This window comes from Podarcis melisellensis (genome assembly GCF_964234715.1).
Source record: "Podarcis melisellensis genome assembly, chromosome: Z".
Lineage (NCBI taxonomy): Eukaryota > Metazoa > Chordata > Lepidosauria > Squamata > Lacertidae > Podarcis > Podarcis melisellensis.
In genome coordinates, this window is record NC_138547.1 from 583179 (window position 1) to 594583 (window position 11405).

At 46.0% G+C, this 11405-nt stretch overlaps 1 protein-coding gene and 1 long non-coding RNA gene across 2 annotated transcripts in view; both read right to left on the minus strand.

Annotated features, from left to right (window-relative positions):
- The window catches only part of SPTAN1 (spectrin alpha, non-erythrocytic 1), a 228594-nt gene that overhangs the window by 9155 nt on the left and 208034 nt on the right, over positions 1–11405 (minus strand). The window contains exons 52-54 of the mRNA XM_081898017.1: positions 10880–11076; positions 3921–3974; positions 1843–1989 (exon numbers count right to left, since the gene is read on the minus strand). Of these exons, the coding sequence (XP_081754143.1) occupies positions 1843–1989; positions 3921–3974; positions 10880–11076 (398 nt within the window). The remainder of the gene's footprint in view (positions 1–1842; positions 1990–3920; positions 3975–10879; positions 11077–11405) is intronic.
- Positions 6110–9590, minus strand: LOC309361671. The gene is made up of 3 exons (XR_014164587.1): positions 9537–9590; positions 9344–9370; positions 6110–6172 (listed from the first exon to the last, which is right to left on the minus strand). It is a non-coding gene; the product is annotated as an uncharacterized lncRNA (long non-coding RNA).

Sequence of the window (11405 nt, forward strand, 5' to 3'; positions counted from 1 at the left end):
ATTCAGGTTTAATTCAAATTTAATTCAGATTTATACTCCATTTTAATTCAGATTTAATTCTAATTTAATTCCGATTTAAATTCCAATTTAATTCAGATTTAACTCAGATTTAATTCAGATTTAATTCAAATTTTAATCAAATTTTATTCAAATTATATTCTGGACAGAACAAGATAATTCAAATTTAATTCCGATTTAATTCCGATTTATACTCCATTTTAATTCAGGTTTAATTCAAATTTAATTCAGATTTATACTCCATTTTAATTCAGGTTTAATTCAAATTTAATTCAGATTTATACTCCATTTTAATTCAGATTTAATTCCGATTTAGTTCAAATTTAATTCAGATTTAATTCCGATTTAATTCAAATTTTAATCAAATATTATTCAAATTATATTCTGGACAGAACGAGATAATTCAAATTTAATTCTGATTTAATTCCGATTTAATTCCGATTTTATTCCAATTTAATTCAGATTTAATTCCAATTTAATTCCGATTTAATTCAGATTTAATTCTGATTTAATTCTGATTTATTCTGATTTAATTCCGATTTAACTCAGATTTAATTCTGATTTATTCAAATTTAGTTCAGATTTAATTCAGATTTAATTCCGATTTATTCAAATTTAGTTAAGATTGAATTCAGATTGAATTCAGATTTATATTCCGATTTAATTCAGATTTAATTCCTATTTAATTCCGATTTAATTCCGATTTAATTCTGATTTATTCAAATTTAGTTCAGATTTAATTCAGATTTAATTCCGATTTAATCCTGATTTATTCAAATTTAGTTCAGATTTAATTCCGATTTAATTCTCATTTATTCAGATTTAATTCCGATTTAATCCGATTTAATCCTGATTTAATTCTGATTTAATTATGATTTAACTCAGATTTAATTCTGATTTAATTCAAATTTTAATCAAATTTTATCCAAATTATATTCTGGACAGAATGAGATAATTCAAATTTAATTCTGATTCAATTCCGATTTATATTCCAATTTAATTCTCATTCCAATTTAATTCCGATTTAATTCTAGACTAAGAAATTATAGAAAATCTATTATTATTATTATTATTCTTAACTGAATTTCTATAATTTCTAGTCTGCCCTACACCTATTATTATTATTATTAACTAATAATTTCTAGACTTAGAAATTATAGAAAATCTATTATTATTATTATTACTATTATTATTATTATTATTATTATTATTATTAACTGAATTTCTATAATTTCTAGTCTGCCCTACACCTATTATTATTATTATTAACTAATAATTTCTAGACTTAGAAATTATAGAAAATCTATTATTATTAACTGAATTTCTATAATTTCTAGTCTGCCCTACACCTATTATTATTATTATTATTATTATTAACTAATAATTTCTAGACTTAGAAATTATTGAAAATCTATTATTATTATTATTATTATTATTATTATTATTCACTGAATTTCTATAATTTCTAGTCTGCCCTACACCTATTATTATTATTATTAACTAATAATTTCTAGACTTAGAAATTATAGAAAATCTATTATTATTATTATTATTATTCACTGAATTTCTATCATTTCTAGTCTGCCCTACACCTATTATTATTATTATTAACTAATAATTTGTAGACTTAGAAATTACAGAAAATCTATTATTATTATTATTATTATTATTATTATTATTATTATTATTATTATTATTAACTGAATTTCTATAATTTCTAGTCTGCCCTCTACCTATTATTATTATTAACTAATAATTTCTAGACTTAGAAATTCTAGAAAATCTATTATTATTATTATTATTATTAATGGGTCATGCTCTTACCTGTTGGGATCCACCGTGTCCAGAATGGATTCGAACTCGGGATCTGGTTCTCCTTCCTCCACCATCGGCAGGTCGTAGCCGAGGGATCGAAGGCAGGATTTGAACTCCTGGTGATTCAGGCGGCCGGATTTGTCCTTGTCAAAGTGCCTGGAATTTGGGGGGGAAAGGCGATCAATCAATCAATAATCAATCAATCAATCTTGGGAATGATCAATCCAGCCATCCATCAATCAATCCTGGAAATCAATCAACCAATCGATCCATCTTGGGAATCAATCCATCCATCTTGGGAATCAATCAATCAATCAATCAATCAATCCATATTGGGAATCAATCAATCAATTCATCTTGGGAATAATCAATCAATCCATCTTGGGAATCAATCAATCAATCTATATTGGGAATCAATCAATCAATCAATCAATCAATTCATCTTGGGAATAATCAATCAATTCATCTTGGGAATAATCAATCCATCCATCTTGGGAATCAATCAATCAATCTATATTGGGAATCAATCAATCAATCAATCAATCAATTCATCTTGGGAATAATCAATCAATCCACCTTGGGAATTATCAATCAATTAATCCAATCAAACTTGGGAATGACCACTCAATCAATCAATCTTGGGAACTATCACTCAATCAATCTTGGGAATTATCAATCAAACAATCACTCAATCAGTCTTGGGAATTATCACTCAATCAATCAATTAATCCATCTTGGGAATTATCACTCAATCAATCAATGCATCCATCTTGGGAATCAATCAATCAATCAATCAATCAATCCATCTTTGGAATTATCAACCAATCAATCCATCTTGGGAATTCATCAATCAATCCATCTTGGGAATTAATCTATCAATCCACTTTGGGAATTATCAATCACTTAATCCAATCAAACTTGGGAATGACCACTCAATCAATCAATCTTGGGAACTATCACTTAATAAATCTTGGGAATTATCAATCAAACAATCACTCAATCAATCTTGGGAATTATCACTCACTCACTCAATTAATTAATTAATTAATCCATCTTGGGAATTAACAACCAATCAACCCATCCATCTTGGGAATTATCAATCAATTAATCTAATCAAACTTGGGAATGACCAATCAATCAATCAATCAATCAATCTTGGGAATTAATCACTCAAACAATCACTCAATCAGTCTTGGGAATTATAACTCAATCAATCAATTAATCCATCTTGGGAATTATCACTCAATCCATCCATTTTGGGAATTAATCTATCAATCCACCTTGGGAATTATCAATCAATTAATCCAATCAAATTTGGGAATGACCACTCAATCAATCAATCTTGGGAACTATCACTCAATCAATCTTGGGAATTATCAATCAAACAATCACTCAATCAGTCTTGGGAATTATCACTCAATCAATCCATCCATCTTGGGAATTATCACTCAATCAATCAATCAATCAATCAATTAATCCATTTTGGGAATAATCAATCAATCCATCTTGGGAATCAAACCATCCATCTTGGGAATTAATCAATCAATCAATCAATCAATCCATATTGGGAATCAATCAATCAATCTTGGGAATTATCACTCAATCAATCCTGGGAATCATCACTCAATCCATCTTGGGAATTATCACTCAATCAATTAAGCAATCTTTGGAATTATCAATCAATCCATCTTGGGAATTAATCTATCAATCCACCTTGGGAATTATCAATTAACCCAATCAAACTTGGGAATGACCACTCACTCAATCAATCAATCAATCTTGGGAATTATCACTCAATCAATCTTGGGAATTATCAATCAATCAATCGATCCATTTATCCATCTTGGGAATTAATCAATCAATCTTGGGAATTATCAATCAATCAATCGATCCATTTATCCATCTTGGGAATTAATCAATCAATCTTGGGAATTATCACTCAATCAATCTTGGGAATTATCACTCAATCAATCAATCAATCAATCAATTAATTAATCCATCTTGGGATCCATCTTGGGATCCATCAATCCATCTTGGGAATCAATCAATCAATCAATATTGGGAATTAATCAATCAATCTTACTCACTTGAACATCATGCTGAACTCCTTCAGCGCTTCTTCGGTGACGCCTGTCGTGTTCCTGAGGGAGGAAAAGAGAAATAATAATAATAATAATAATAATAATAATAATAATAATTATTATTATTATTATTATTATTATTATTATTATTAATAATAATAATAAATCTCAGGGAACGATCTCTCTCAACCCCTAGATCTCGGGGGATCTCTCCCTCACCTGGCCTGGATCTGCTGCTCCAGGTTGTGCTGCACCCGCCCCCCAGTTGATCCCCCTAGATCTCGGGAATCTCTCACACCCCTAGATCTCAGGGATCTCTCACCTGGCTTTGATCTGTGGCTCCAGGTTGTGCTGCACCTGCCTCCCCAGTAGATCTCCTGGATCTCAGGGAATCTCCCTCACCTGCCTTGGATCTGCCGCCTCCGCCTCCCCACTCGATCCCCCGAGATCTTGGGGATCTCTCTCACACATCCCTAGATCTCGGGGATCTCTCTCACACACACACACACGCCTAGATGTCGGGGATCTCTCCCTCACTTGGCCTGGATCTGCTGCTCCAGGTTGTGCTGCATGCGCACCCCCAGTTTATCCCTTAGATCTCAGGGATCTCTCTCACAGCCCTGGATCTCGGGGGATCTCTCACAGCCCTATATCTCGGGGGATCTCTCTCACAGCCCTAGATGTCGGGGATCTCTCCCTCACCTGGCCTGGATCTGCTGCTCCAGGTTGTGCTGCATGCGCATCCCCAGTTTATCCCTTAGATCTCAGGGATCTCTCTCACAGCCCTGGATCTCGGGGGATCTCTCACAGCCCTATATCTCGGGGGATCTCTCTCACAGCCCTAGATGTCGGGGATCTCTCCCTCACCTGGCCTGGATCTGCTGCTCCAGGTTGTGCTGCATGCGCATCCCCAGTTGGTCCCCTAGATCTCAGGGATCTCTCACACCTAGATCTCGGGTATCTCTCCTCACCTGGCCTGGATCTGCTGCTCCAGGTTGTGCCGCACCTGCCTCCCAATAGATCCCCTAGATCTCGGGGAATCTCCCTCACTTGCCTTGGATCTGCCGCCCCCGCCTCCCCACTCGATCCCCCGATATATTGGGGATCTCTCTCACACATCCCTAGATCTCGGGGATCTCTCTCTCTCACACACACACCTAGATGTCGGGGATCTCTCCCTCACCTGGCCTGGATCTGCTGCTCCAGGTTGTGCTGCATGCGCATCCCCAGTTTATCCCTTAGATCTCAGGGATCTCTCTCACAGCCCTGGATCTCGGGGGATCTCTCACAGCCCTATATCTCGGGGGATCTCTCTCACAGCCCTAGATGTCAGGGATCTCTCCCTCACCTGGCCTGGATCTGCTGCTCCAGGTTGTGCTGCATGCGCATCCCCAGTTGGTCCCCTAGATCTCAGGGATCTCTCACACCTAGATCTCGGGTATCTCTCCTCACCTGGCCTGGATCTGCTGCTCCAGGTTGTGCCGCACCTGCCTCCCAGTAGATCCCCTAGATCTCGGGGAATCTCCCTCACTTGCCTTGGATCTGCCGCCCCCGCCTCCCCACTCGATCCCCCGATATATTGGGGATCTCTCTCACACATCCCTAGATCTCGGGGATCTCTCTCTCTCACACACACACCTAGATGTCGGGGATCTCTCCCTCACCTGGCCTGGATCTGCTGCTCCAGGTTGTGCTGCATGCGCACCCCCAGTTGATCCCCTAGATCTCAGGAATCTCTCACACCCCTATATCTTGGGGATGTCTCTCTCTACCCTAGATCTCAGGGGATCTCTCTCTCACCCCTAGATCTTGGGGATCTCTCTCACACACACACCTAGATCTCGGGGATCTCTCCTCACCTGCCTTGGATCTGCTGCTCCAGGTTGTGCCACACCTGCCTAGATCCCCCTGGATCTCGGGGAATCTCCCTCACCTGCCTTGGATCTGCCGCCTCCACCTCCCCACTCGATCCCCCTTCGATCTTGGGGATCTCTCTCACACATCCCTAGATCTCGGGGATCTCTCTCTCACACACACACACCTAGATGTCGGGGATCTCTCCCTCACCTGGCCTGGATCTGCTGCTCCAGGTTGTGCCGCACCCGCCACCCCAGTTGATCCCCCTAGATCTCGGGAATCTCACACCCCTAGATCTTGGGGATCTCTCTCACACACCTAGATCTCAGGGGATCTCTCTCACCCCTAGATCTCGGGGATCTCTCTCACACACACCAAGGTCTCGGGGATCTCTCCCTCACCTGGCCTGGATCTGCTGCTCCAGGTTGTGCTGCATCCACCTCCCCAGTTGATCACCTAGATCTCAGGAATCTCTCACACCCCTAGATCTCAGGGATCTCTCTCACACACACACATCTTGGGGATCTCTCTCACCCCTAGATCTCAGGGATCTCTCTCACAACCCTAGATCTCGGGAATCTCTCCTCACCTGGCCTGGATCTGCTGCTCCAGGTTGTGCTTCATACGCATCCCCAGTTGATCCTAAATCTCAGGGAATGATTCTCTCACCCTTAGATCTCGGGGATCTCTCTCACACACCTAGATCTCAGGGATCTCTCTCACGCAGTCACCTAGATCTTGGGGATCTCCCCCTTACCTGGCCTGGGTTTGCTGCTCCAGGTTGTGCTGCATCCGCCTCCCCAGTTGATCCCCTAGATCTCGGGAATCTCTCTCACACCCCTAGATCTAAGGGGATCCCTCTCACCTTGCCTGGATCTGCTGCTCCAGGTTGTGCCGCACATGTCTCCCCAGTAGATGCCCTAGATATCGGGGAATCTACCTCACCTGCCTTGGATCTGCCGCCTCTGCCTCCCCACTCGATCCCCCTAGATCTCAGGGATCTCTCACACCCCTAGATCTTGAGGGATCTCTCTCACCCCTAGATCTCGGGGATCTCTTCCTCACCTGCCTTGGATCTGCCGCCTCTGCCTCCCCACTCGATCCCCCAATATCTTGGGATCTCTCTCACCCCTAGATCTCAGGGGATCTCCTCCCTCACCTGGCCTGGATCTGCTGCTCCAGGTTGTGCCGCACCTGCCTCCCAGTAGATCCCCTAGATATTGGGGAATTTCCCTCACCTGCCTTGGATCTGCCGCCTCCGCTCCCCACTCGATCCCCCGATATCTTGGGGATCTCTCACACCCCTAAATCTCGGGGATTTCTCTCTTACACACACCCATAGATCTCGGGGGTCTCTCATCACCTGGCCTGGATCTGCTGCTCCAGGTTGTGCTGCATCCGCCTCCCCAGTTGATCCCCCTAGATATCAGGAATCTCTCACACCCCTAGATCTTGGGGATCCGTCTCTCACCCCTAGATCTTGGGGGATCTCTCTCACAGCCTTAGATCGCAAGGGATCCCTCTCACCTGGCCTGGATCTGCTGCTCCAGGTTGTGCTGCATGCACACCCCCAGTTTGTCCAGTGGATCCTCCTAAATCTCAGGGAATGATCTCTCTCATCCCTAGATCTCGGGGGATCTCTCTCTCACACACCTAGATCTCAGGGAGATCTCTCTCTCACACACCTAGATCTCGGGGATCTCTCTCTCACACACACCTAAATCTCAGGGATCTCTCCTCACCTGGCCTGGATCTGCTGCTCCAGGTTGTGCTGCATGCGCACCCCCAGTTTATCCAGTTGATCTTCCTAAATCTCAGGGAACGATCTCTCTCACCCTAGATCTTGGGATCTCTCTCACACCTAGATCTCAGGGGTTCTCTCACAGCCCTAGTTCTCGGGGATCTCTCTCTCACACACACCTAGATCTCAGGGATCTCTCCCTCACCTGGCCTGGATCTGCTGCTCCAGGCTGTGCTGCATCCGCCTCCCCAGTTGATCCCCCTAGATCTCAGGGAATTTCCCTCACCTGCCTTGGATCTGCCGCCTCCGCCTCCCCACTCCATCCCCCGATATCCTGGGGATCTTTCTCTCACACACACACCCCTAGATCTCGGGGATCTCTCCTCCCCTGGCCTGGATCTGCTGCTCCAGGTTGTGCTGCATGCACATCCCCAGTTTATCCAGTTGATCCCCTAAATCTCAGGGAACGATCTCTCTCACCCTATATTTCGGATCTCTCTCTCACACACACACCCCTAGATCTCAGGGATCTCTCTCACCCTTAGATCTCGGGGGATCTCTCTCACACACACCTAGATCTCAGGGATCTCTCTCACACACCTAGATCTCGGGGATCTCTCCTCACCTGGCCTGGATCTGCTGCTCCAGGTTGTGCTGCATCCGCCTCCCCAGTTGACCCCCCTAGATCTCGGGAATCTCTCACACCCCTAGATTTTGGGGATATCTCACACCCCTAGATCTCAGGGGATCTCACACACACCTAGATCTTGGGGATCTCTGTCTCAAACACCTAGATCTCGGGGATCTCTCCTCACCTGGCCTGGATCTGCTGCTCCAGGTTGTGCTGCATCCGCCTCCCCAGTTGACCCCCCTAGATCTCGGGAATCTCTCACACCCCTAGATCTCAGGATCTCTCTCACACCCCTAGATCTCAGGGGATCTCACACACACCTAGATCTTGGGATCGCTCTCTCACACACATAGATCTCAGGGATCTCTCTCTCACACACCTAGATCTCGGGGATCTCTCCCTCACCTGGCCTGGATCTGCTGCTCCAGGTTGTGCTGCATGCGCATCCCCAGTTTATCCAGTTGATCCCCCTAAATCTCAGGGAACGATCTCTCTCACCCTACATCTTGGATATCTCTCTCTCACACACACACCTAGATCTCAGGGATCTCTCACACCCTTAGATCTCGGGGGATCTCTCTCTCTCACACACCTAGATCTCAGGGATCTCTCTCACACACACCTAGATCTCAGGGATCTCTCCTCACCTGGCCTGGATCTACTGCTCCAGGTTTTGCTGCATCCGCCTCCCCAGTTGATCCCCCTAGATCTCGGGAATCTCTCACACCCCTAGATCTCGGGGGATCTCTCTCACCCTAAATCTCGGGGATTTCTCTCTCACACACACCTAGATTTTGGGGGTCTCTCCCTCACCTGGCCTGGATCTTCTGCTCCAGGTTTTGCTGCATCCGCCTCCCCAGTTGATCCCCCTAGATCTCGGGAATCTCTCACACTCCTAGCTCTTGGGGGATCTCTCTCACACAGCCCTAGATCTCAGGGGATCTCTCTCTCACACACACACCTAGATCTCGGGGATCTCTCTCCTCACCTGACCTGGATCTGCTGCTCCAGGTTGTGCTGCATGCGCATCCCCAGTTGACCCAGTGGATCCCCCTAAATCTCAGGGAACGATCACTCTCACCCCTAGATCTCAGGGCTCTCTCTCTCACCCCTAGATCTCAGGGATCTCTCTCTCACCCTTAGATCTCGGGTGATCTCTCTCACAGCCCTAGATCTCAGGGATCTCTCTCTCTCACACACCCCTAGATCTCAGGGATCTCTCCTCACCTAGCCTGGATCTGCTGCTCCAGGTTGTGCTGCATCCGCCTCCCCAGTTGACCCCCCTAGATCTCGGGAATCTCTCACACCCCTAGATCTCGGGGGATCTCTCTCACCCTAAATCTCGGGGATTTCTCTCTCACACACACCTAGATTTTGGGGATCTCTCCCTCACCTGGCCTGGATCTGCTGCTCCAGGTTGTGCCGCACCTGCCTCCCAGTAGATCCCTAGATCTTGGGGATCTCTCACACACCCCTAGATCTTGAGGGATCTCTCACACACCCCTAGATCTTGGGATCTCTCCCTCACCTGGCCTGGATCTGCCGCCTCCGCCTCCCCCACTCGATCCCCCGAGATCTTGGGGATCTCTCTCACACCCCTAGATCTTGAGGGATCTCTCTCACACCCTTAGATCTTGGGGGATCTCTCTCACACACACACCTAGATCTCAAGGATCTCTCTCTCACACACCTAGATCTCGGGGATCTCTCCTCACCTGGCCTGGATCTGCTGCTCCAGGTTGTGCTGCATCCGCCTCCCCAGTTGACCCCCTAGATCTCGGGAATCTCTCACACCCCTAGATCTCGGGGGATCTCTCTCACCCTAAATCTCGGGGATTTCTCTCTCTCACACACCTAGATCTTGGGGATCTCTCCCTCACCTGGCCTGGATCTGCCGCACCTGCCTCCCAGTAGATCCCTAGATCTTGGGGATCTCTCACACACCCCTAGATCTCGGGATCTCTCCCTCACCTGGCCTGGATCTGCCGCCTCCGCCTCCCCACTCGATCCCCCGAGATCTTGGGGATCTCTCTCACACCCCTAGATCTGCCTCCCCAGTTGACCCCCTAGATCTCGGGAATCTCTCACACCCCTAGATCTCGGGGATTTCTCTCTCACACAGCCCTAAATCTCGGGGATCTCTCCCTCACCTGGCCTGGATCTGCTGCTCCAGGTTGTGCTGCATGCGCACCCCAGTTGATCCCCCTAGATCTCGGGAATCTCTCACACCCCTAGATCTCGGGGATTTCTCTCTCTCACACACCTAGATCTCGGGGATCTCTCCTCACCTGGCCTGGATCTGCTGCTCCAGGTTGTGCTGCATCCGTCTCCCCAGTTGACCCCCCTAGATCTCGGGAATCTCTCACACCCCTAGATCTCAGGATCTCTCTCACACCCCTAGATCTCAGGGGATCTCACACACAACCTAGATCTTGGGGATCTCTCTCTCTCACATCCCTAGATCTCGGGGATCTCTGTCTCAAACACCTAGATCTCGGGGATCTCTCCCTCACCTGGCCTGGATCTGCTGCTCCAGGTTGTGCTTCATCCGCCTCCCCAGTTGACCCCCTAGATCTCGGGAATCTCTCACACCCCTAGATCTCAGGGGATCTCACACACCCCTAGATCTCAGGGGATCTCACACACACCTAGATCTTGGGGATCTCTCTCTCTCACATCCCTAGATCTCGGGGATCTCTGTCTCAAACACCGAGATCTCGGGGATCTCTCCCTCACCTGGCCTGGATCTGCTGCTCCAGGTTGTGCTGCATGCGCATCCCCAGTTGATCCAGTTGATCCCACTGCTGGGCCAAGCCGACGGTGCTGTGTTCGGTGTACTTGTTGTCGAGGATCAGGGCCTCCTCCATGGCGGCTCCCAGATCCTCGATCTTCTTGAGCTGGCTGCGCATGGCGCGGATCTCCTGGTGCTTGCGCTGGATTTCCGGAAAGGGGGAAGGAGGAAGAGGGGAAGGAGGGAGAAGAAGGGAGGAAGAGAAGGAAGGAGGGAGAGAGGAAGGAGGAAGGAGGAAGAGAGAAGAGGAAGGAGGAAGAGAGGAAGGGAGGGAGAGAGAAAGGAGGGAGAGAAAGGAGGGAGAGAGGAAGGAGGAAGAGGAAGAGGGAAGGAGGAAGAGAGGAAGGAGGAGAGAGAGAGAGAGAGAAAGAAAGAAAGAAAGAAAGAAAGAGAAACAAAGAGAAATAGAAAGAGATATTCAAAGAAGGAAGGAAGGAAGGGAGAGAGACAGAGAGAGAGAGAGAAGGGAAG